Genomic DNA, 26186 nt, shown 5'->3' on the forward strand with positions numbered 1-26186 from the left:
GGGTCATCCCATGTTTGTTGTCGTTTTGGCATAATTAACATGAGCAGCAGACATCACTAAATTTAGAGGAAAAAAAAACAGGAAATATATTTTTAAAAGACTATAGCACATCTAACTAGAAAGAAAATCAAAATAACATTGATGTAATTAACTTTGGATTTTATTTCATCAATTAGAAATCTAAATTCACTTTTTTGGGAACTCTTATTATAGTTGTCAGTATGATTTGGTTTCCTTTCCAAAGTATTACTGAGAATTTTTTAATTAGTTGATTAATGGATATCATAATTGTCATGGCTGAATAAACATGTACGAAATGTTTTGATACTATTCCACTCAATTTCTATAATGGTTTACAAATACCATTTTCAAATACAGAAATGAAAAAAAGAAGATACTCATATTTCTTTTAAAGTGTGAAAGAAAGTGAAAGTAACAGATTAATCTACTCAAACAGAACATATGTGAGTGTGAGTGTGCATTTCAGATTTGAAGTTTAAGAAATTATAGGTATCACAGCAGAGAATGATTGGCTAAAGACCATTACCACAATGCATGATTAAGAGCTGGATCTGGTGTGAGGTTCTTAGGTTAGACCCTTTGAAATGAAAAGAAGACTTAAATTAGCCAGAGCTAACATTAATTCTAATGGACTTTTTCTAAGCATGAGTAAATGTAACCCAACCCCATCATCTTTATGTATATCATAGCTGGGATATAAAAGTATGCCCCATGAAATCAGTTGTTCAGAAAATTTAAAATTATTAAAAGGAAATGTTTTGGATGCATGTGATTCTTTGGATTTTGTTCAACTACAGTTACATACATTCAAAGTTCAACCATATAATCACTGTTTTATCTGTCATGATCTTTATGTTTGATGTATATTCAATGGACCTGCTGATCTTGAATATCTAAATGCTTATCCACACTGTTACCTCATTTCCAGAATGGACCAACAAATATCATTGAAGGGTAGAAACAGAAAATGTCACCCTGTATTCAACCTCTACTCACTATTAAAATGACCTCCTGGTTTGTTTTACTGGTGAGGTTTTAAGTACTCTTTCCTCCTGATTTTGCTTCAGATGCCTCAACCGAGTCATAGATTGCCCTGATCTTGAATTTCAGGTAGAGCTTTCCATTTCTAGGAGTGCTGAAAACAGTCACAGTGGTTATCACCTTTGTCTATTATATAGGAGTTATTGATTTAAAACCAGCAGAGATGATAATGATGATGATGAGGAGGATTTTTGTTTATTATTGTTGTTGTTGTTGTTGTTGTTGTTGTTGTTATTATTATTATTATTATTATTATTATTATTATTATTATTATTATTATTATTTGGTCCTGACTCCTGAGCTAGATACTTCTTACCCTTGGCAATTTTTATCCAGAGATGATAACGATGATGATGATGATGATGATGATGATGATGATGATGATTTTTGTTTATTATCATTATCATTATCATTATCATTATCATTATCATTATCATTATCATTATCATTATCATTATCATTATCATTATTTTTGGTCCTGTCTCCTGAGCTAGATACTTCTTACCCATGGCAATTTTTAAAATAAGTCCAGTGATATATAATTTTGTAATTTCTCCAGTAGTAAAAGAAGTTCAGACCAGCAACATTCTATAGATTAGACAAAGATCATAGCCATTATTCTATTTCAGCATTGCTGTAAACAGAGGTACTGAAGCTCTTAAAGTGTAGTGGGATGGAAAGGGATTCTTAATTTGAAGTTGATGGTTGTTCCTGCGTATATGTATTATAATGCATGTGTGTGTGTGTGTGTGTGTGTTTATATATGTGTATATAAGTATGCTTATATATCTTTATATATGCCCATGTGCACACATGCACATGCACCCACAAACACGTATGTGTATATAGGCATATGTGTGTGTCTGTGTTTGTGTGTGTGTGTGTTTGCATTTGGGTACATCCTCACATACAGATGAAGACCCACCCATGGGAGGGAAAGCATTTGCAGTCGCTTTCCTAGAACAAAAGCTGGGAATTGTCCTTTTGGATGATGTGACAGCTTACAGTCTAGACATATATACATATTTGCTTAAGGCTTATATTTTTCATATGTCATTTCTTTGTTTTTGGATTGCAATAAAATGCTAATATTCAAATTGTTGTAAACAATGTGGATGAAGTGAGGAACAAGAAAGGAATGAACAGCCATTGAATCATTACTGCTGCACAACAAATATTTTGATAAAATTTTATTAACAATATAAGGAGAATACACAAACATATTATAACACCTTTAAATAGTCAACCAATCAATTTTTATTTCACTCATAGACCAGCATATAACTAATAAGATAACAATTATGCTAAAAGAGAAATAAAAATAAAGTTTGCATTGATAGAATAAATTAAGTTGAAGATGAAATTTTTCAGGGAAAATTGCAAAGTACTGGTATTAAAACACAAAAGAATCCTGCAAAGTGTCACTAATTTTACAATGAATAATCTAAATAGTATAAACTAAGGCAAATAAGTATAAAAGGACATAAGTAATAGTCAAATTTGTAAAACACTATGAGAATGTAGGGCTATGCTAATTTATATTAAGTCATGCTGAAGGCCTGCTAGGGTTTGTGGATTTAAGACCATTATGTCCCAGCCAAGAAACAGCAAAACAAAACATAGAGTATAGGTATATATTTAAAAGGAGAAGGGGGGGTGGAAGGCGGGGAGAAGGAAAGGGAGGAAAAGGACGAGAAAATATATTGAGTTTTGGAAGCCTAGTTAAGGCTCACCATCACTTCACTTGGAGCAGGTGTTTACATGTAATCATAGATCAAACTCCAAACCAGGCTACATTGCCTGAAATCCCTGCCACCTGGTCAGCTAGCAAGAAACTAAGATAATCAGCCTCTGGGCTCTCATCTTTAGATAAATGTTTCTTTGTTTTTTTCCCCCTTTAATAAAACATGGACAATAAACAACAAGAAGAAGATTATTTGTTCAACAAACTTTGTTTGTAATAGAAATATTTTTGATTATTCCTAGGAGATTGAGACCTTAAATATTCAAGTATTTAATAATACATAATTACATTAACCATATCATAAAAAATGTATATGGTTAATCCAGGTATAAATTCATGTTAGTCCTAGATCATTCTGCTAAAGTTTCTCATCCCCAAAAATTCTTGGGAATATCATTTGGGAGAACTGGTGGCCAATCAGAGGTGTCTGAACTAGGACAGCAGCCCAAACAGTATGACAAGGATACCAGAAATTGTAGTTAGGCAAGAATGCTCTGGACCAAGGGAATTAAAATAAAACAAAACTTGAGATGGAAGGGTTAAGGAAAAGAGAATTTTGGCACATTGAAACATTCTGAATATATGTTATGACTAATCTGGAAAGTTTGGATCAGCACTTGAAATCATATCTACAGCACTTACAGTATGTTCTAAGTTTCATGACATCAATACACTTCAAAGATAATAAGTAGAAAGTAGAAAAATAAATGGGGTATGAAGATATACCCAAATCCCTTAGTCCAAGCTTTATGCAACAGAAGTTTAGTATGGATTGCCCATTGATTGTGGTGATGAATTTTCATAGTGGTTTCATTTAGTATAATCTATTTTCATGATTGTACATTACCTTCAATTCGCTGAGATGACAATGATATATAATTATTCTTGTATTAATTATATTTGTATATTGCTCAATACCAAAGTTTTCTGAAAAATGTACCAAATAAATAAATAAATAAATTCAAGGTAATAATATTGTAAGACAATATTATAAGAAAATAAGTGATTCCATAAATGTAATTATTTAAGAAGAGACTGAATAACTACATTTATGGAATCACTTATTTTCCTGCATTTTCTTTTTCCTCTGACTGATTGTCCATTTCTGTTTGTGTGTGTGTCTGTGTACAGCTAATTCCTATTGGATATTAAAAATAGAAAATATCCTTAATAGCTAAAATGGAGAATTTGTAAACCCATATTCATTCCTGCTTTCCAACGGCCCGCTTTATTTTATTTTTAAATTAATTAAAAATCATTATTTCATAGCAGTTCCGTTATTGCATAGAGACAAGATCTCATGTTTAAAAAAAGAAATAGAGGCAGGGATTGGGGGAGAGAGGAGGCTCTAAAAACTCTTTACAAAATATCATTTTCCTCCTTGGCATTCTTTCACTCCTGGCAAAGATTCCCCATAATAAGGATATGGAAATATTGGAGGATATGGAAATATTGAACAAGTAAGTATACAAATAATTCCTTGTATCATATTAAAAGTATCCCCACAGGAATATTGCCTCATGAGCCTAATTCCCTCATCAGGAGAAAATAAAACCAATCAGTTATGAACAAATTAGGTATGTCACATATTTTTTTTCCAGTTAACCAAGTAGGTACGTTACTCAGATACACACTGAACTATCTTCTCAATGGATCTGGTAAGAATTCAGAAACTTAGCTCAAAAATATGACCACAATACTTATTGCAATGCTTATTTCAATTTCATCTAACACTTATTCATCATTTTAGAGTGTTCCGTTAACAGTAGTGGGATGTTGGTTATATCAGATTTTCTGTCAGATTTCCTCTTGTTTCTTCTTGAACATTCTTTTCAAATAATTTTCAAATGCAGGCATTTTCAATGTGCAGCAGAGAAAATAATGAGGAGTCTGATAGCACCTTTTAAACTAACCCATTTTATTAAGATGTATAGCATGGATGGATGTCAGATTTAAATTGGAGTGAAGCAGAGGGAAAGAGAGGGAAGGGAGGGAAAACAGCCACAATTCTGCATAGGAAAAACAGGACAATTTCTGCAAAATATGCAAAATACTTAAAGGGCACAAGTTTGACACAAGGACTCAAAACAAGGACAAATTAGTATCAGAGCATTCCAACATCCCAGGATATTTCACAGTAGACCTCGAAGTCATCATTTAGTGGGACTTTAACAGCAGTGTTGAGTGAAAAATTATTGAACATGCATTAGAAAGTTTCAGGCAATCTCAGAGGTTCTCAATAAACACAATGGGTTTTTACCACATTACAATTGTTAACAGATAAGATACTTCTACTCTTTCTCATATATAATCTGCATCTGTATAACCAATCTACTGCAGTTTACAAAGGTTTATGCCTTTTAAGGAGATCTGATGGTCAGAAAAGATGCTACCAGACTCCTATGTTTTGCCATCACAGACTAAACTCTTCCTCCTATAATGGAAAAAAAATAAACAGTTGAAACTGGATATAGAGGTCTGGATTCCAGTCATGTTCAAGAAAAATTGAAAGCAGTTTTCTTGGATAATTAATCATTGTACAATAAAACTAAATGGGTAGATGTGCAAAGCATGGCCCAATCTCTTGCATATTTACTCAGAATTAAATCCTTGGAACAGCAATTGGACTTATTCTCAACTATGTATGCACAGGCTCTCCATCTCTGTCTATCAGGGCAGAGAAAGAACTGCTATTTGTAGGTTACTACATAACTTCAAGTGCATCTGCTTAACCCCAGTATAATGTCTAAGGCAACCTTTTTCAATGTAGTCCCTGAAAAAGCAGAAGCATGTTCAGGTGAAACATTGTTCTTACCTCTTAAAATTTTAAAAATTCCTACATGAAATTATACAATAGTTACAGCTGTTTCTGCTTCCAGAATATTTTTACCTTGGAAATTCTCTGGTTTATGTAATAAGATTTCTGTATGAAACAATAAATAGAAAGAGCTTACATTTCAAACAAATGATAGTAGTATTAACACTATATTTCCTAAAATGCCATTGTCCTCAAGCATGCATAACAACTTGTATTTTCATGGACACATATATCATTTTTCCATTAGGTAAATCAAACAGCCATCACAGACTTCATCTTGTTGGGATTTGGAGATCAGCCTGAACTGCAGATTTTATTTTTCTTACTATTTTTGATCACTTACTTTATGACCATGACTGGGAATCTTCTCCTTGTTATTTTGGTTGCAACTGACAAGCGTCTTCACACCCCCATGTATTTCTTCCTGGGGAACTTGTCCTGTCTGGAGATTTGCTATGCCTCAACCATTCTGCCCAAAATGCTGTCCAGCTTTGTAACCGGGAATAGAAGCATAACATTCTCTCGTTGTTTTCTACAGTTGTATTTATTTGGGTTCCTGTTGACTACAGAAACATGTCTCCTATCTGTGATGTCTTATGATAGATATTTAGCCATTTGCAAGCCATTGCAATATCACTTCTATATGAATAATAAGGTCTGTATCTCTTTAGCAACTGGGTCTTGGGTAGGTGGCTGTTTTTCTGTCTCAATAGTGGTCCCATGGATGGCACAGTTAACATACTGTGGCTTCAATGAAATTGACCATTTTTATTGTGATTTTGTACCTCTGAGTAAGCTGGCTTGTGATGATACTTCAGTCTTTATTGAAGTAGCCTTCATGCTATCTTCTATATTTACCTTTCCTTTATTTATGTTGACCATGACATCTTACATTTTCATCATATTGGCCATTTTGAGAATCCCTTCCACTTTTGGGAGGCAGAAGGCATTTTCCACTTGTTCTTCCCATCTAATTGTTGTTACCATTTTCTATGGATCGTTAATGATTGTTTACCTCCTGCCAGATGGCTCGCTAATGAGAAATTCATCCAAACTCTTCTCTGTATTCTATACCATCCTCACTCCTATGGCCAATCCCCTCATTTACAGTTTGAGGAACAAGGAAGTGAAGGGGGCTTTGAGAAAGTTATCCCATATGTTACTGCTGGGCTTCTGACTCAACATCACAGTTTCTCAATCTGAATCTCTCTGAATGTATTTGTATATTGGAGAGGTTGGCAAAGCTGATCAAGCCATAGGTATTCTCAGGGGTGGGCAAGGGGAAGAAGTGACAAAATATGTTTCTGGTCATCCCATGTTTGTTGTCATTTTGGCATGATTATGTTTTTCTGCAGACCTCACTATATTAAAAAAAAATCTATTTTTAAAAGACTATAAAACATTTCAGTAGAAAGAAATTATAATAGCATTTCTATAATTTAGTTTAGATTTTATTCCATCAATTATTAATCTAAGATCACTTTACTTGGAAGTTAAATTTTAGTTGCCTGTATTCAATTTCTTTTCCAAACTATAATTGAGATTTTTTTAATTAGTTGATCATGGATTAATATATGAAATTTTGCTGTTTTATTCCACCTACTTTCTATAAGGATTTACAAACATCATTTTTAAATACATAAATGAAAAAAGGTTATTTATATTTTGTTTAAAGTGTGGAAGAAAATAATAGATTCATCTATTCAAACAGAATATTTGTGAGTGCTTGTGTGTATTTCAGATTTGAAAATAATATATATATATATATATATATATATATATACACACACACACACACACACACACACACACACACACACACACACACACACACAGAATGATTGGCTTAAGAAGTTTACTGCCATGCATCTTTAAGAGCTGGATCCAGATCTGTGGTTTTTAGATTAGACTCTTTGAAATGAAAAATCTAAAATAGCCTGAGCTAACACTACTTTTAATGGATTTTTCTGAATTGAATAAACTTAATTAAACATAATGAGATTTTAATATTGTAGCTGGGATATAAAAGTATAAAAAATGAAATCAATTATTCAGAAATTTTAATATTTTAAGATTTAATACAAAAAGGAAATATTTTGGAGAATAAATTTGAGAGCTAAGTGATTATTTTGATTTTTTTTTCAAATGCAGTTACTGTACATACATTCAAAGTTCAACCATATAATCACTGTTTTATGTTTTATGTTTCATGCCCTTTATATTTTTTTATTCCATGAACTTGCTGATCTTGAATATCTAAAAGCTTATCCACATTATTACTTCATTGCCAGAATGGGCCAACAAATGTTATAGAATGCTAGAAGCAGAAAATGTCACCATGTATTCAACTTCTAAGAACCATTAAAATGAACGAATTCACCAGCCACTTTACAAAAAAAGCAATAAGCCATCAACCAAGTAAAATTTTACAACAATTTGTATTTCGTGGTTATGACCTTTCTCTAGTAGATAGGAGGTTTCTCATTTAAAGCCAGCATAGAGGAGGAGGAAGAGGAAGAGGAAGAGGAAGAGGAAGAGGAAGAGGAAGAGGAAGAGGAAGAGGAAGAGGAAGAGGAAGAGGAAGAGGATAGTTGTTACTGTTATTGAGATTTTTTTCCCCCCTTGGGCTACTTAGCTCTTACCCTTGGCAATTTTTAAAATAAATCCAGTGATATGTAATTTTGTAATTTCTCCAGTAATAAAAGAAGTTCAAACCAGCAACATTCTATAGATTAGAAAAAGATGACAGCGATTATCCTATTTCAGCATTGCTGTAAAGAAAGGTTTTGAAGCTGTTAAAGTGAAGCAGTGTACAAAGGAATTCTTATTTTGAAGGTGATCGTTGTTCCTGCATATAGGTGTATTTCAATGCTTATATATGTGTGTATGTACTTATATATGTGCCTATAAGTAGGCTTATACATTTTTATTTATATACATGTATACACATGCATGCTACACAAACATGTGTTGCATATACATATACATGTGGACAACACATAAAGGCATATCTAAATCTTTCAGATAAACACTAAAGAATCACAACTAATCAGAACTTATTACTATGTAAATAGAGGAAATTTGAAATATTTCATCTTTAGAGGTACCATTTTTCTGCCCAAACCATTACTATAAATTTTAAATTCCTCCCAACTAATACAAATATCTGACCGCTTATTTCCCAGACTATTAATCTGCAATACTATACCCACTTATCTAAAACACCAAGACCAGTCTGCCCTTCCTAAGAATGTTTTTTGAGCAGTCAAGTCTTTTCTTATAAGCCAGCGAGATACCTAAATTACATAACCATCCCCAAACTTCGGAGGGCATTAACTGTAGAACACTGTAATGCTCTTCCTACAGCAGTTTTGGAGGGCCGATACAAAAAAGTCCCATACGAGCTGAGATTGTGCCCCTGTGGACAAGGGGCTATTGAAACTACAGTACATGTCCTGCTATAATAACTCCTCATTTGGTAAAATATCCTGGAAATTCTGATCCTTTTTATGTGCAGTTGTTGCTATCTGATCAGAATGATATAGTTTCCTTGAACGTAGCTAAATTTTGTTACACTGTTTGTAAAATCAGGCAGATGTTGACTGCCCATTGATGATCCCACCAATCTGCAAAGATATTATTATGTTTAGTTTTATTTTATTTTAATGTATTTTAATTCACTTTAATGAATTTTTTTAACGTACTTTTGTTTGTGGTTCTGGTCTGTGACCGTAATAAAGATGATTCTGATTCTGTTTTTAAGCAAAGCGTTCATAAGTCAAGAAACCATGTAACCATATCATTTAGTGACAGCAATTCCAACAGCCTCAGTTGCTGTCATTAAGCAAATCACTGCAGGTCAGTAAGTGAGGACTTCATGTGACCACAGTTTGCAATTTCCTGCCAGCTTCCCCATTGACTTTGCCTTCAAATAAACAGTGTTTATTAGTTTCAATATTCCAGGCTCATGGGTATAAAGCTTCATATTATTATTATTATTATTAGCAGCAGTAGTAGTGGTAGTAGTGGTAGTATAACTTCGAGAATTGATACTCCCTTTATGTATTATTTCAGAGACTTCTGTCTGCTTGATATGTATTCTCTAAATTTACCAATAAAAAAGATTATATGTAGCTCAAGGTTAAATTGTGGAGTCCTTGGTGCTCTCTGAGCTTGGTCATTTGATTGCAGACACTACATTATCCAACTAGGTAACATCATCAGTACTAGAGAGTGTAGGGTTTGCTCCCTGTTTATATACAGTAGCTAGCCCTGCTAGTGTTGCCTGAAGTGGCTCATGCACTTCAAAAATAGAAGTAGGAAGTAGAAAAATAAATTGGATATGAAGATATACACAAATTACCTAGTCCAAATTTTATGTAATGGAAATTTAGTATGGATTGCCCTTTGATTATATTGAATTTTCATAGTGATTTCATTTATTATTATCTATTGTCATTATTATACATTACCTTCAATTTGCTGGAATAACATTGATATAATAATTACTTTTTATTAACTATTTTGTATATTGCCCAATAGCAAAGTTTTTTGAACTGTGTACAATAAATAAATAAATAAATAAATAAATACATTCAAAGTAATAATATTGTAGTTTTCTCATTCCTCTGAGTTTGTGTGTGTGTGTGTGTGTGCATGGGCAGGTACTTTTTCCTGATTCCAATTGGATATTAAAAATAGCTAATATCCTTAACAGCTAACATGGGCAATTTGTGAATCCATATTCATTCCTGCTTTTGAACTGTTTCCTTTATTTTCACTTTTAAATGAATAGAAAAATATTATTTCATAGAGGTTCTGTTATTGCATAGAGACAAGATCTCATATTTAAAAAAGAAAGAGAGCCAGGGAGGGAGGGGGGAGGGAGGGAGGGAGAGTGGGAGGGGGCTCTAAAACTTCTTAACAAAATGTTGTTTTCTCTTAGTTCTGGTTCCAACTTCTACGTGCAAATCTAATAACATTTCTTTGGTGTTCCAGAAAATGGCATCTGAACTCATATAGAAGAAATCTGAATTTTATGTATTATTATTATTATTATTATTATTATTATTATTATTATTATTCCTCTTCTTCCTCCTCCTCCTCCTCCTCCTCCTCCACTTCCTCCTCCTTGGCATTGTTTCACTCCTACCAAAGTTTCCCCATAATTAGGATATCAAAATATTGAACAACTAAGTGTGCAAATAATTCTCTGTATTGTATTAAAAGTATCCCCACAAGAATATTGCCTCGTGAGCCTATGTTCCTCCTTTGGAGAAAATAAAACCAACCAGTTATGAGCAATTTAGGTATGTTACTTTTTTTTCCCAAGGAACCAAGTAGATATGCTGCTCAGATCCATACTGATCTATCTTCTCAATGGATTTGGTAAGAATTCAGAGACTTAGCTCAAAAATATGACCACAGTACTTATTGCAATGCTTATATCAATTTCGTCTAACACTTATCCATCCTTTTCAGGTATCAGTAGCGGGATGTTGTTTGTATCAGATTTTCTGTCAGATTTTCTCAATTGTTTCTTCTCAAACACTCTTTTCAAATAATTTTCAAATGCAGGCATGTTCAATGTGCAGTGGGGAAAATGACCAGGAGTCTGATAGCACCTTTTCCAACTAACCCATTTTATTAAGATGCATGGAGTGGACAGATGTCAGATCTAAACTGGGGTGAAGTGGTGGGAAAGGGAGGGAAGGGAGGGAAAACAGCCACAATGCCCCTCTGGATTCTACATAGGAAAAACAGGACAAACCTTTTGCAAAATACTTAAAGGACAGAAGTTTGACACAAGGGCTCAAAACAAGGACAAATTCATATCAGAGCTTTCCAGCCTCCCAGGATACTTCACAGTAGACCGTGAAGTGATCATTTAGTGGCACTTTAACAGCAGCATCGAGTGAAAAATTATTGAACATGCATTAGAAAGTTTCAGGCAATCTCAGAGGGTCTCAATAAACACAATGGGTTTTTACCACATTACAGTTGTTAACAGATAAGATACTTCTATTCTGTCTCATATATAATCTGCATCTATATAACGAACCTACTGCAGCTCACAAAAGTTGATGCCTTTTATTTAGATCTGATGGTCAGAAAAGGTGCTACCAGATTCCTATTTTTTGCCACCACAGACTAAACTCTTCCTCCTACAATAGAAAATAATAAACAGTTGAACTAGATGCAGAGGTCTGGATTCCAGTCATGTTCAAGAAACATTGAAAGTGGTTTTTGTGGATAATTAATAATTTTACAATAAAACTAAATGGGAAGATGTGCAAAACACGGCCCAATCTCTTGCATATTTACTCAGAATTCAATCCCTGGAACAGCAATTGGACTTATTCTGAACCATGCATGCACAGGCTCTCAGTCTCTGTCCATCAGGGCAGAGAAAGACCTAATATTATGCACTGCTACATAAACTCAAGTGCATCTGGGGAAGCCCAGTGTAATATCTCAGGCAACCTTAGATATATGGTGCCCTTCAAATATGTTGGCCTTTCTGCCTGAGAATTGACTTAGCGTGAATGTAGGATTATATTTGCACATATTCTTACATTCTATACTGATGTACAATGGAGGTAGAATTACTATCAGTCTGCACATCTACAGAGGCAGGGAGTCAGAAAGGGAATGTGCCTAGGTTGATATTTTCTAATCCAGCTATCTGAATCTTGAGTGATAAAACATGTTTGATATAACATTTCCTTTTGTTGTGGTGGTTGAAAAAATCCGAATTATGAATACTGATGAATTTATACTGAAAATGTATGAGAGAGTCAGAGAGAGAAGACAGAGTTAAATCTAAGAGATATATTTTGCAGGTCTAGATGTTATCTATCAGTTGAAAAGGCTTAGAAAAGCCACAGAAGTCATGCATGAGACCTGAGTCTTTTAGAAATAGGCAATGGGAATGATTGTCCCCAAATTGTGACCCTCTCTCTCTCTCTCTCTCAAAGTGGTATATTTAGTAACCAGTTAAAATATAATCAAAGCATTATTTAACTATTTTGAATTATGCCACAGATTCCCATTTATTTCACAATTTACTCAAATGGTATGTGTGTGGGGGGAAGCTGCCTATACATAGTTGAAGAGAAAAGAAAGCAGAAGTGTGTTCAGATGAATACATTCTTCTTACCTCCTAGAGTTTTAAAAGTTCCTGCATGAGATGATAAAATAGGTACAGCTGTTTAGGATTCCGGAATTTTTTTACCCTGGAAATTCTCTGGTTTATGTAACACGATTTCTGTGTGAAATAATAAATAGGAAGTGTTTAGTATTAATCCTATGTTTCCTAAAATGTCATTGTCCTCAAGCATGCATAATAATTTGTATTTTCATGTACACATATATCATTTTGCCATTAGGTAAATGAAACAGCTATCACAGACTTCATCTTGTTGGCATTTGGAGATCAGCCTGAACTGCAGATTTTATTTTTCTTACTATTTTTGATCACTTACTTTATGACCATGACTGGGAATCTTCTCCTTGTTATTTTGGTTGCAACGGACAGGTGTCTTCATACACCCATGTATTTCTTTCTGGGGAACTTGTCCTGCCTGGAGATTTGCTACACCTCAACCATTCTGCCCAGAATGCTGTCCAGCTTCGTAACTGGGAAAAGAAGCATAACATTCTCTGGTTGTTTTATACAGATGTATTTATTTGGGTTCCTGTTAACTACAGAAACATGTCTCCTATCTGTGATGTCTTATGATAGATATTTAGCCATTTGCAAGCCATTGCAATATCACTTCTATATGAATAATAAGGTCTGTATCTCTTTAGCAACTGGGTCTTGGGTAGGTGGTTGTTTTCCTGTCTCAGTAGTGGTCACATGGATGGCACAGTTAACATACTGTGGCTTCAATGAAATTGACCATTTTTTTTGTGATTTTATACCTCTGAGTAAGCTGGCTTGTGATGATACTTCAGTCTTTATTGAAGTAGCCTTCATGTTATCTTCTATATTTACCTTTCCTTTATTTTTGTTGACCATGACATCTTACATTTTCATCATATTGGCCATTTTGAGAATCCCTTCCACTTTTGGGAGGCAGAAGGCATTTTCCACTTGTTCTTCCCATCTAATTGTTGTTACCATTTTCTATGGATCCTTAATGATTGTTTACCTCCTGCCAGATGGCTCGCTAATGAGAAATTCATCCAAACTCTTCTCTGTATTCTATACCATCCTCACTCCTATGGTCAATCCCCTCATTTACAGTTTGAGGAACAAGGAAGTGAAGGAGGCTTTGAGAAAATTACTCCAGGTGTACTCCTAGGTTTCTGATTCTATATCTCAGTTTCTCAGCCTGAGTCTCTCTGAATATGTTTGCTACAAATCCATTGATCCAATGCTAATAGTGGCAATGGTGAGAGATTATCAGAGCTGTAACACAAAAGATTAGAAAGGAAAGCTGATCTATACATAAATGCTTTCAGGAGTGGGCAAATGGGCAAGAGACAAAATATAGGTGGGGTCATCCTATGTTTGTTGTCATTTTGGATTAATTAACATGAGCTGCAGACACTACTACATTTAGAAAGATGTACTTTTAAAAGACTATAACACAGATCACTAGAAATAAAATGATAATAACTAATTAACTTTAAATTTTACTCCATCAGTTAGAAAACTAAGATAACTTTTTTTCTGGAACCCTTATTATGGTTGTCTGTATGATTCAATTTCATTTCCAAGGTATAATTGAGTTTTTTTATTGGTTGATTATGGGTGAAAATATGAAATTTTGCTATGTTATTCCAGTTACCTTGTATAAGGGTTTACAAATATCATGTTTAAATACAGAAATGAAAAAAAGGAAGTCAGTTATATTTCTTTTAAAGTGTGGAAGAAAGTGAAAGTAACAGATTAATCTACTCAAAAAGAACATTTGTGAGGGTATGTGTGCATTTCAGATTTCTTTTATTTTATTTAATATATAGAGAGAGAGATGGGCTGTCCATAGATAAAGATCACTGTGGCATAATAAATCACCACCACAGCAAGGTATGATCCACAGGTGGAAAAGGCTTTCTGCCTCCCAGTGGCTGAAGGGATGTGGAGAATGGTTGAAATGATAAAAATGTAGTCTCAATCACACTCAGTAGAATTATGAGTGAATGCATGGATAGATGGATGGACGGATGGAGGGATGGATGATAAAATGGCTGTTGAAAAGTAAGAATCAGGGGATATTAAATTATGTCATAAAAAAGAATTGAAATTATGCAACTCTGAAGAACCAAAAGATACTGATTTTTAATACAGCTTCTTACCTTATACAGCAGCTGCACAAGTGTCATGGCCAGGTTTCCCATGATTCCACATTAAGTTTAATGTATTAAGACATGATAACCTTTCATGTTAATTTCCATGGACCAAGGGCTGATTAACCTATATATATATATATATAGCCCATAAAAGGTGGACAACACAAAAAGCATACCTAAATCTTGTAGATAAACACTGAAGAATCACAACTAATCAGAACCTATTGCTATGCATCCTAACTGTCAAGGAACAAATACCCATCTGCTTTTCACGTTTTACAGGGTCATGAGGAGCACAGTTGTGCAGAATTGCTAACAAGAGCATGATGATCACAGTTCAAGAACACTCAAGCATTTCCCTATTCTCTTGGTTGAATGCTGAGCACCAACTTGAGATTTTAGCTCTCAATTTCACATAGAGTGCTGGCATAGAGAAAAGATAGCAGGGGTAATATTTCATTGTATAGTGTTAAAATGTGGTTAAGACTGTAGGTGAAATAATTGGCTATTAAGCCTGTTTGACACATTCCTTCCCCTTTTCGGGTGCAAATCTAGAAGCATGTCCACATATAAGAAATTATGCCATTTGGGGGAGGCTGCATGCAGGAAAGTGTGAGAGAAACACCTGTCTCTTCCTCATTTGCAACTCACTCATGACCATATCATGAAATAAAATAAGGAAATTGTGGCGGGGGGGGGGGGAGGAAAACCCTACTATTATAGAACTTCATTTCTGAATGGTAATATGTCCAGTTGATGCAATTCAATGTATGTCTACTTGGAAGTTAATGCTACAGACTTCAGTAGGCTTAGATCCCAGGTAAGTGTATTGTAGATTATACCCTTTACCTAAGATAGGTATGATTTTTTTTTTATTTATAGAAAGAAAATACAAAGCAATAGATACAATATAAAACACATACATACATACATACATACATACATACAGTACATGCATGCATACATACATAGCACATTTCTGTATATATGTTATGACTAATCTGGAAAGTTTGGATCAGCACTTGAAATCATATCTACAGCACTTATGTTCTAAGATTCATGACATCGATATACTTCAAAGATAATAAGTAGAAAGTAGAAAAATAAATGGGGTATGAAGATATACCCAAATCCCTTAGTCCAAGCTTTATGCAACGGAAGTTTACTATGGATTGCCCTTTGATTGTGGTGTTGAATTTTCATAGTGGTTTCATTTACTATAATCTATTTTCATGACTGTACATTACCTTCAATTCGCTGAGATGACATTGATATATAATTATTTTTGTATTAATTATATTTGTATATTGCCCAGTACCAAAGTTTTCTGAAAAAATGTACCAGATAGATAGATAGATAGATAGATAGACAGACAGACAGACAGACAGACAGACAGACAGACAGACAGATAAATAAATAAATAAATAAATAAATAAATAAATAAATAAATTCAATGTAATAATATTGTAACACTCTCTAGTCTCTTCCTAAATAATTACATTTATGGAATCATTTATTTTCTTGCATTTTCTCTTTACTCTGACTGAGTGTGTATGTATGTGTGTGTGTACAGCAACAATTCCTATTGGACATAAAAATATCTAATATCCTTAATAGCTAAAATGGAGGTTTGTAAATCCCTATTTATTCCTGCTTTCCAACGGCCTGCTTTATTTTATTTTTAAATGAATTAAAAATCATTATTTCATAGCAGTTCAGTGATTGCATAGAGACAAGATCTCGTATTTAAAGAAGAAAGAGAGGCAGGGATTGGGGGAGAGAGAGAGGAGGCTCTAAAAATTCTTTTCAAAATGTCATTTTCCTCGTTGGCATTCTTCCACTCTTAGCAAATTTTCCCAATAAAAAGGATATGGAAATATTGAAGGATATGGAAATCTTGAACAAGTAAGTGTGCAAATAATTCCCTGTATCATATTAAAAGTATCCCCACAAGAATATTGCCTCGTGAGCCTAAGTTCCTCCTTTGCAGAAAATAAAAGCAAGCAGTTATGAGCAATTTAGGTATGTTACTTTTTTTCCTGGGGAACAAAGTAGGCACGTTGCTCAGATGCATACTGAACTATCTTCTCAATGGATTTGGTAAGAATTCAAAACTTAGCTCAAAAATATGACCACAGTTCTTATTGCAATGCTTATATCAATTTCGTCTAACACTTATCCATCCTTTTCAGGTATCAGTAGCGGGATGTTGTTTGTATCAGATTTTCTGTCAGATTTTCTCAATTGTTTCTTCTCAAACAGTCTTTTCAAATAATTTTCAAATGCAGGCATGTTCAATGTGCAGTGGGGAAAATGACCAGGAGTCTGATAGCACCTTTTCCAACTAACCCATTTTATTAAGATGCATGGAGTGGACAGATGTCAGATCTAAACTGGGGTGAAGTGGTGGGAAAGGGAGGGAAGGGAGGGAAAACAGCCACAATGCCCCTCTGGATTCTACATAGGAAAAACAGGACAAACCTTTTGCAAAATACTTAAAGGACAGAAGTTTGACACAAGGGCTCAAAACAAGGACAAATTCGTATCAGAGCTTTCCAGCCTCCCAGGATACTTCACAGTAGACCGTGAAGTGATCATTTAGTGGCACTTTAACAGCAGCATCGAGTGAAAAATTATTGAACATGCATTAAAAAGTTTCAGGCAATCTCAGAAGGTCTCAATAAACACAATGGGTTTTTAGCACATTACAGTTGTTAACAGATAAGATACTTCTACCCTTTCTCATATATAACCTGTATCTGCATAACTAACCTACTGCAGGTCACAAAAGATGATGCCTTTTAAGAAGATCTGATGGCCAGAAAAGGTGCTGCCAGACTCCTATTTTTTGCCACCACAGACTAAACTCTTCCTCCTACAAGGGAAAATAATTAACAGTTGAACTAGATGCAGAGGTCTGGATTCCAGTCATGTTCAAGAAAAATTGAAAGAGCTTTCTTGTATAATTATTCATTTTACAAAAAAATTAAACGGGGAGATGTTCAAAGCATGGCCCAATCTTAGGCGTATTTACTCAGAATTAAATCCTTGAAAGAGGAATTGGAGTTACAATCAATCATGCATGCATAGGATCTCCATTTCTGTCTTTCAAGGCAAAGAAACAACTGCTATTCATAGGTTATTACATAAAGTCAGGTGCATCTGCTTAGGCCCAGTAAAATATCTTAAGGAAGCTTGTTCACTGTGATGCTTGAACAAGCAGAAGTGTGTTCAGATGAATACATTGTTCTTACCTCTTAGAGTTTTAGAAGTTCCTGCATGAAGTAATGCAATAGTTACAGGTGTTTATCATTCCTGGATTTTTTTAGCTTGGAAATTCTCTGATTTATGTAACAAGATTTCTGTATGAAACAATAAATAGGAAGGCCTTATATTTTAAACAAATAATAATACTATTGATGCTATGTCTTCAAAAATGTCATCGTCCTCAAGCATCAATAACAACTTGCATTTTCATGTATGTCTATACATATGTCTGTATGTCTGTCTGTATGTATGCATATTTTTTCCATTAGGTAAATGAAACAGGAATCACGGACTTCATCTTGTTGGGATTTGGAGATCAGCCTGAACTGCAGATTTTATTTTTCTTATTATTTTTTATCATTTACATGATGACTATGACTGGGAATCTTCTCCTTGTTACTTTGTTTGCAACTGATAGGTGTCTTCATACCCCCATGTATTTCTTCCTGGGGAACATATCCTGTCTGGAGATTTGCTATGCCTCAACCATTCTGCCCAGAATGCTGTCCAGCTTTGTAACCGGGAATAGAAGCATAACATTCTCTGGTTGTTTTATACAGTTATATTTATTTGGGTTCCTGTTGACTACAGAAATATGTCTCCTATCTGTGATGTCTTATGATAGATATTTAGCCATTTGCAAGCCATTGCAATATCACTTCTATATGAATAATAAGATCTGTATCTCTTTAGCAACTGGGTCTTGGGTAGGTGGTTGTTTTTCTGTCTCAATAGTGGTCACATGGATGGCACAGTTAACATACTGTGGCTTCAATGAAATTGACCATTTTTATTGTGATTTTGTACCTCTGAGTAAGCTAGCTTGTGGTGATATTTCACTGTTTATTGAAGTAGTCTTTATACATTCTTCTCTATTTACCTTTCCTTTATTTATCTTGACCATGACATCTTACATTTTCATCATATTGGCCATTTTGAGAATCCCTTCCACTTTTGGGAGGCAGAAGGCATTTTCCACTTGTTCTTCCCATCTAATTGTTGTTACCATTTTCTATGGATCGTTAATGATTGTTTACCTCCTGCCAGATGGCTCGCTAATGAGAAATTCATCCAAACTCTTCTCTATATTCTATACCATCCTCACTCCTGTGGTCAATCCCCTCATTTATAGTTTGAGGAACAAGGAAGTGAAGGAGGCTTTGAGAAAATTACTCCAGGTGTACTCCTAGGTTTCTGACTCTATATCTCAGTTTCTCAGCCTGAGTCTCTCTGAATATGTTTTCTACAAATCCGTTGATCCAATGCTAATAGTGGCAATGGTGAGAGATTATCTGAGGTGTAAGACAAAAGATTGGAAAGGAAAGCAGATCTATACATAAATGCTTTTAGGAGTGGGCAAACGGGCAAGAGACAAAATATAGGTGGGGTCATCCTATGTTTGTGGCCATTTTGGATTAATTAACATGAGCTGCTGACATCACTACATTTAGAAAAAGAAAGAAATGTACTTTTAAAAGACTATAACACAATTCATTTGAAATAAAATGATAATAACTAATTAACTTTCAATTTTATTCCATCAATTAGAAATGTAAGATCACTTTTTTTGGAACCCTTATTATAGTTGTCTGTATGATTCAATTTCATTTCCAAGGTATAATTGAGTTTTTCTATTGGTTGATTATGGGTAAATGTATGAAATCTGCTATGTTATTCCACTTACTTTCTATAGGGATTTGCAAATATAATTTTTAAATACATAAATAAAAAGAAGAAACTATTTATATTTCTTTTAAAGTGTGGAAGAAAGTAAAAGTAACAGATTAATCTACTGAGACAGAACATTTGTGAGTGCATGTGTGCATTTCATATTTGAACTTTTTTTAATATATATATTATATATATTATAATATATATTATATTATATATTATATATATATCAGCAGACAATGAGTGGCTTAAGACCATTACTGCAATGCATGATTAAGAGCTGGATCTGATGTGAGGTTCTTAGTTTAGACTCTTTGAAAGGAAAAGAAGACTTAACTTAGCCAGAGCTAACATTATTTTAATGGACTTTTTCTACCCATGAGTACATGTAATCCAACCCAATCATTTTGACATATATCGCAGCTGGGATATAAATATATGTCCCATGGAATCCGTTCTTCAGAAAATTTAAAATTATGAAAAGGAAATGTTTTGGATGGAAGTGATTCTTCTGAGTTGGTTCAACTACAGTTACATACATTCAAAGTTCAGCCATGTAATCACTGTTTTATGTGACACGACCTTTATGTTTGTTTTATATTCCATGGACCTGCTGATCTTGAATATCTAAATGCTTATCCACACTGTTACCTCATTTCCAGAATGGACCAACAAATATCATTGAAGGGTAGAAACAGAAAATGTCACCCTGTATTCAACCTCTACTCACTATTAAAATGACCTCCATGTGTGTTTTACTGGTGAGGTGTTAAGTACTCTTTCCTCCTGATGTTGCTTCAGATGCCTCAGCCAAGCCAGAGATTGCCCTGATCTTGAATTTCAGGTAGAGCTTTCCTTTACCAGGAGTGCTGAAAACAGCCACAGCGGTTATCACCTTCGTCTATTATATAGGAGTTATTGATTTAAAACCAGCAGAGATGATAATGATGATGATGAGGAGGATTTTTGTTTATTATTGTTGTTGTTGTTGTTGTTGTTGTTGTTGTTGTTGTTGTTGTTATTATTATTATTATTATTATTATTATTATTATTATTTGGTCCTGACTCCTGAGCTACATACTTCTTACCCTTGGCAATTTTTAAAATAAGTCCAGTGATATATAATTTTGTAATTTCTCCAGTAGTAAAAGAAGTTCAAACCAGCAACATTCTATAGATAACACAAAGATCATAGCCATTATTATATTTCAGCATTGCTGTAAACAGAGGTACTGAAGCTCTTAAAGTGTAGTGGGATGGAAAAGGATTCTTAATTTGAAGTTGATGGTTGTTCCTGCATATATGTATATTATAATGTGTGTGTGTGTGTGTGTGTGTTTATATATGTGTATATAAGTATGCTTATATATCTTTATATATGCCCATGTGCACACATGCACATGCACCCACAAACACGTATGTGTATATAGGCATGTGTGTGTGTGTGAGTTTGTGTACATCCTCAAATAGACATGAAAACCCACCCACAGGAGGGAAAGCAAAGTACAGGTATTAAAATGCAAAAGAATCCTGTAAAATTATAACTAAATTTATAATAAATAACCTAAATAGTATAAACTGAGGCAAATAAGTATAAAGGAACATAAGTAATACTAGAATTTATAAAACACTACGAGAATGTAAAGCTATGTTATATTACTATATGACTATAGTAAATATAAGTTACTAACTTATATTAAGTCACGCTGAAGGCCTGCTAGGGTTTGTTGGATTTAAGACCATTATGTCCCAGCCAAGAAATAGCAAAATAAAACATAGAGTATAGGTATATATTTAAAATAGGAAGGGGGGGGCAAGAGGGGGGGAGAAGGAAAGGGGGGCAAAGGAGGAGAAAATATATTGAGTTTTGGAAGCCTAGTTAAGGCATGGCAGCACTTCACTTGCAGCAGGTGTTTACATTTCATCATAGATCAAACTCCAAACCAGGCTACATTGCCTGAAATCGCTGCCACCTGGTCAGCTAGCAAGAAACTAAGATAATCAGCCTCTGGGCTCTCACCTTTAGATAAATGTTTCTTTGTTTTTTCCCCCTTTAATAAAACATGGACAATAAACCACAAGAAGACGAAAATTATTTGTTCAAGAAACTGTTTGTAATGGAAATATTTTTGATAATTCCTAGGAGATTGAGAGCTTAAATATTCATTAACTTTAAAAATGTATATGGTTAATCTAGTCTAAAAATTCATGTTAGTCCTAGATCATTCTGCAAAAGTTTCTCATTCCCAAAAGTTCTTGGGAATATCATTTGGGAGAACTGGTGGCCCATCAGAGGTGTCTGAACTAGGACAGTAGCCCAAACAGTATGACAAGGATACTAGAAATAGTAGTTAGGGAAGACTGCTCTGGACCAAGGGAATTAAAATAAAACAAAGCTTGAGATGGAAGGGTTAAGGAAAAGAGAATTTTGGCACATTGAAATCAAATAGCATTTTTTTCCCCTCAGTTGTAAACAGGTAGACTTTGCTTACTGACTGCCTTGTGCAGTGACCATTAAAATTTGACCAAGGCACACATTTATGACCTTCATTGCATCCCTCAGTCACGTGATCAGTCATGCTATTGTCTTGTCCAAAAGACAACCTATTTTTTTCCTCCCCTCCCCCACAAAACGGAGAGATTGGAGAGGAAGGGATTACAAGAGAGTAAGCAGACACACAATGGGGAATATACCAGCTGCTTGCTCAGTACGTTCGTGGCATTCCTTTCTATGTGTATTCCCCATTGTGTTTCTGTTTACTCTCTTGTAATCCCTTCCCCTCCACTGAATGTAGATAGGAACATTACTTCCCTTCTTGCTAATTATTCCAGCACAGGGGTGGGCATTCCAAAGGGACCAGGGAAAATGAAAGCTGAAATAAATTCATCAGCCCAGTCACAATTGCATGATTCCCCACGTAGCGACCACTTTGCTTAATTACTGAGTTGCCACTCCCAATGGTGGTCCCTAAATGAGGACTACTTGTAACGCTCTTTTACCCAGAATCCATGATCAATGATCCAATATCCTTAGCACCTTATTCTTTCTCACCAACCTTTTAAGGGCATCCTTCACCTCCTTGTTCCTTAAACTATAAATCATTGGATTAAGCAGTGGAGTCACTACAGCATAAAAGACCGATGCCACTGTATCCAGATTCGAAACAGAAGGAGAGATGGGCCGTACATAGATAAAGATCACTGTGGCATAATAAATCACCACCACAGCAAGGTGTGATCCACAGGTGGAAAAGGCTTTCTGCCTCCCAGTGGCTGAAGGGATGTGGAGAATGGTTGAAGTGATAAAAATGTAGGAAACCATGGTTAGCAGACACGTGCTCAGGATGACCACGGAGGCCAACACAGAGACCAGTGTAGAACTGAGAAAGGCATTTCTCCTCAGCAGAGGCCCAGCATCACAAAAGAAATGATGGATCTCCTTAGGCCCACAGAAGGAGAGCTGCGATATGAGGAGGATGGGAAGCAATGGAGCCAGGAATCCACAGACCCAGGCTGCTGTCGCCAGCCAAATAGTTAGATGTAGAGTCATAAAGGTTGGATAATGAAGAGGATGGCAGATGGCCAGGTAGCGGTCATAAGCCATAGTGGCCAGAAGGAAGCATTCAGTAGAGCCCAGGGAGAAGAGGTAGAGCTGCACAATACAACCTGCCACGCTGATGCTACTTCCACCAACCAGGAAACTTTCCAGCATTCTGGGTACTGTGGAGGTCGTATACCAGATCTCCATGAAGGAGAAATTGCCAAGAAAATAATACATGGGGCGTTGCAGTGGACGGTTCATCTTAATGACTGATATGATCACAACATTGGCAGTGACGGTGAGGACATAGGTGGCCAAAAACAGAGCAAAAAACAACATACGGACCTCTAGAGAAGCAGGAAAACCCAAAATGACAAATGCTTTTACCAGACTCTGGTTGGCAGATTCCATGTTAACATCCTGTCTTCTTAACAAAGCGGGAGGAAAAAAGGAAAAGACAAATAGTTTGAGCCATTGAGTCATGCTTGAGAGGCAACATTTGCATACTCTTCAGATTATTATTATTACTGTTGTTGTTGTTGTTTAAAAACAGTTCATTGAATGAGAAAAAGAGCTACATTACATTTAGGTCAAGTACGCCTCAGGTAAGTGGACATATGAATCCAGTCTCAGTCACACTCAGTAGAATTATGAGTGAATGCATGGATGGATGGACGGATGGACGGACGGACGGATGGACGGACGGACGGACGGACGGACGGATGGATGGATGGATGGATGGATGGGCGGGCGGACGGACGGACGGATGGGTGGATGATAAAATGGCTGTTGAAAAGTTAGAATCTGGGGATATTAAATTATGTCATAAAAAAGAATTGAAATTATGCAACTCTGAAGAACCAAAAGATACTGATTTTTAATACAGCTTCTTACCTTATACAGCAGCTGCACAAGTGTCATGGCCATGTTTCCCATGATTCCACATTAAGTTTCATGTATTAAGACATGATAACCTTTCATGTTAATTTCCATGGACCAAGGGCTGATTAACCTATATATATATATAGCCCATAAAAGGTGGACAACACAAAAAGCATACCTAAGTCTTGCAGATAAACACTGAAGAATCACAGCTAATCAGAACTTATTGCTATGCATCCTAACTGTCAAGGAACAAATACCCATCTGCTTTTCATGTTTTACAGGGTCATGAGGAGCACAGTTGTGCAGAATTGCTAACAAGAGCATGATGATCACAGTTCAAGAACACTCAAGCATTTCCCTATTCTCTTGGTTGAATGCTGAGCACCAACTTGAGATTTTAGCTCTCAATTTCACATAGAGTGCTGGCATAGAGAAAAGATAGCAGGGGTAATATTTCATTGTATAGTGTTAAAATGTAGGTGAAATAATTGGCTATTAAGCCTGACACATTCCTTCCCCTTTTCAGGTGCAACTCTAGAAGCATGTCCACATATAAGAAATTATGCCATTTGGGGGAGGCTGCATGCAGGAAAGTGTGAGAGAAAAACCTGTCTCTTCCTCATTTGCAACTTACTCACTTGGTCTCCCCCCCTCTGTTTTTCTGCCAGGGTAGAAATAAGACATTGATACTTGGTGTTTTAGGTAAGTGGTTATAGTATTCCACTTTCTTTCCAAACAAACAAAAAGATTGACAGAAGAAAAGCAAACATGACCATATCATGAAATAAAATAAGGAAATTGGGGGGGGGGGGGGAGGAAAACCCTACTATTATAGAACTTCATTTCTGAATGGTAATATGTCCAGTTGATGCAATTAAATGTATGTCTACTTGGAAGTTAATGCTACAGACTTCAGTAGGCTTAGATCCCGGTAAGTGTATTGTAGATTATACCCTTTACCTAAGATAGGTATGATTTTTTTTCTTATTTATAGAAAGAAAATACAAAGCAATAGATATAATACTAACACATACATACATACATACATGCATACATACATACATAGCACATTTCTGTATATATGTTATGACTAATCTGGAAAGTTTGGGCCAGCACTTGAAATCATATCTACAGCACTTATGTTCTAAGTGTCAGGTTCGGTCAGCACGAGGCTTCAGGGAAGCACGGGGTTGCAGGGAAGCTCGCAACCAGACCACGCGGAATCCACCGGCGGTAGCTAGCGGGGAAAAGAGGAACCGAAAGCGCCGCTAATTAACGAGCCACCTGCGGCCAGCTAAACAGGAAAACCACAGCGGAAGCTTTTAACTATGAACTGATAACGGCGCGAGCAAGCAAGGAACGGGGCCGCAGGGCAGCGAAACAAGATCGCAACGCAGCACAGAACCCGCGGGTCTGCACGTAGCAGGGAGGGACCAACCCAGCCGGAGGGGGACTGGCAATCAAGGACAATGGACTCTGACCGACCCTGCCATCATGAACGATCAAGGGGGACATTGGGGGGCCCAATAGTCCACAGCTGCAACGTGATCACGAGGCGGGAAAAAGCGCGGGAAGGGGGGAATATAACAAGTGATGCAATTGTACCAAGCCAGTCCTGGCTTTGCTTGTGACTACTACGTTACGCATGAGTAAACCTTCTTTGTGAACCACACGTGTCACGAGAGTTTCTCTGTCGAACGGGGCAAATCTCAAATAAAGCCAGGACTCACCGTCAGCGCTACCCGGTACCACCGAGGAGCGTTTTCTTTCTCAATACAGGCATGACCAGCGACGAGGAATCCGTGGGTCAGCTGGAGCGCGAGGAACCCAGGCTCGCGGAAGGGTGGTCGGAGCCACCCGGGAGCGACGGGGCAGCGGCCAGGGCCGGGCACCCTCCA

The 26186-nt window shown here is 35.8% G+C and overlaps 4 protein-coding genes across 4 annotated transcripts; 3 read left to right on the top strand and 1 right to left on the bottom strand.

The window, feature by feature from the left end:
• The first annotated feature begins 4455 nt into the window (after nucleotides 1-4455).
• On the top strand, nucleotides 4456-6801 carry LOC148215624 (olfactory receptor 5M5-like). The gene is made up of 2 exons (XM_088143103.1): nucleotides 4456-4464; nucleotides 5872-6801. The coding sequence occupies exons 1-2, from the start codon at nucleotides 4456-4458 to the stop codon at nucleotides 6799-6801; spliced, it is 939 nt and encodes a 312-aa protein (XP_087999229.1).
• Nucleotides 6802-12217: 5416 nt separating this feature from the next.
• LOC148215625 (olfactory receptor 10A7-like) lies at nucleotides 12218-13933 on the top strand. Its single transcript, XM_088143104.1, has 2 exons — nucleotides 12218-12223; nucleotides 13013-13933. Exons 1-2 carry the CDS (start codon nucleotides 12218-12220, stop codon nucleotides 13931-13933), a joined length of 927 nt encoding a protein of 308 aa, XP_087999230.1.
• A 1757-nt stretch (nucleotides 13934-15690) lies between these two features.
• Nucleotides 15691-19381, top strand: LOC148215626 (olfactory receptor 2AP1-like). Its single transcript, XM_088143105.1, has 2 exons — nucleotides 15691-15744; nucleotides 18461-19381. Exons 1-2 carry the CDS (start codon nucleotides 15691-15693, stop codon nucleotides 19379-19381), a joined length of 975 nt encoding a protein of 324 aa, XP_087999231.1.
• A 3494-nt stretch (nucleotides 19382-22875) lies between these two features.
• Nucleotides 22876-23814, bottom strand: LOC148215627 (olfactory receptor 6F1-like). Its single transcript, XM_088143106.1, has one exon. The coding sequence runs from the start codon at nucleotides 23812-23814 to the stop codon at nucleotides 22876-22878; it is 939 nt and encodes a 312-aa protein (XP_087999232.1).
• Between the last annotated feature and the right edge of the window lie 2372 nt (nucleotides 23815-26186).

The sequence above is a fragment of the Python bivittatus genome, unplaced genomic scaffold, assembly GCF_059951505.1.
Source record: "Python bivittatus isolate LINGU-HERP-01145 unplaced genomic scaffold, Pbiv_v1 ctg000470_np1212, whole genome shotgun sequence".
In the NCBI taxonomy this organism is placed as follows: domain Eukaryota; kingdom Metazoa; phylum Chordata; class Lepidosauria; order Squamata; family Pythonidae; genus Python; species Python bivittatus.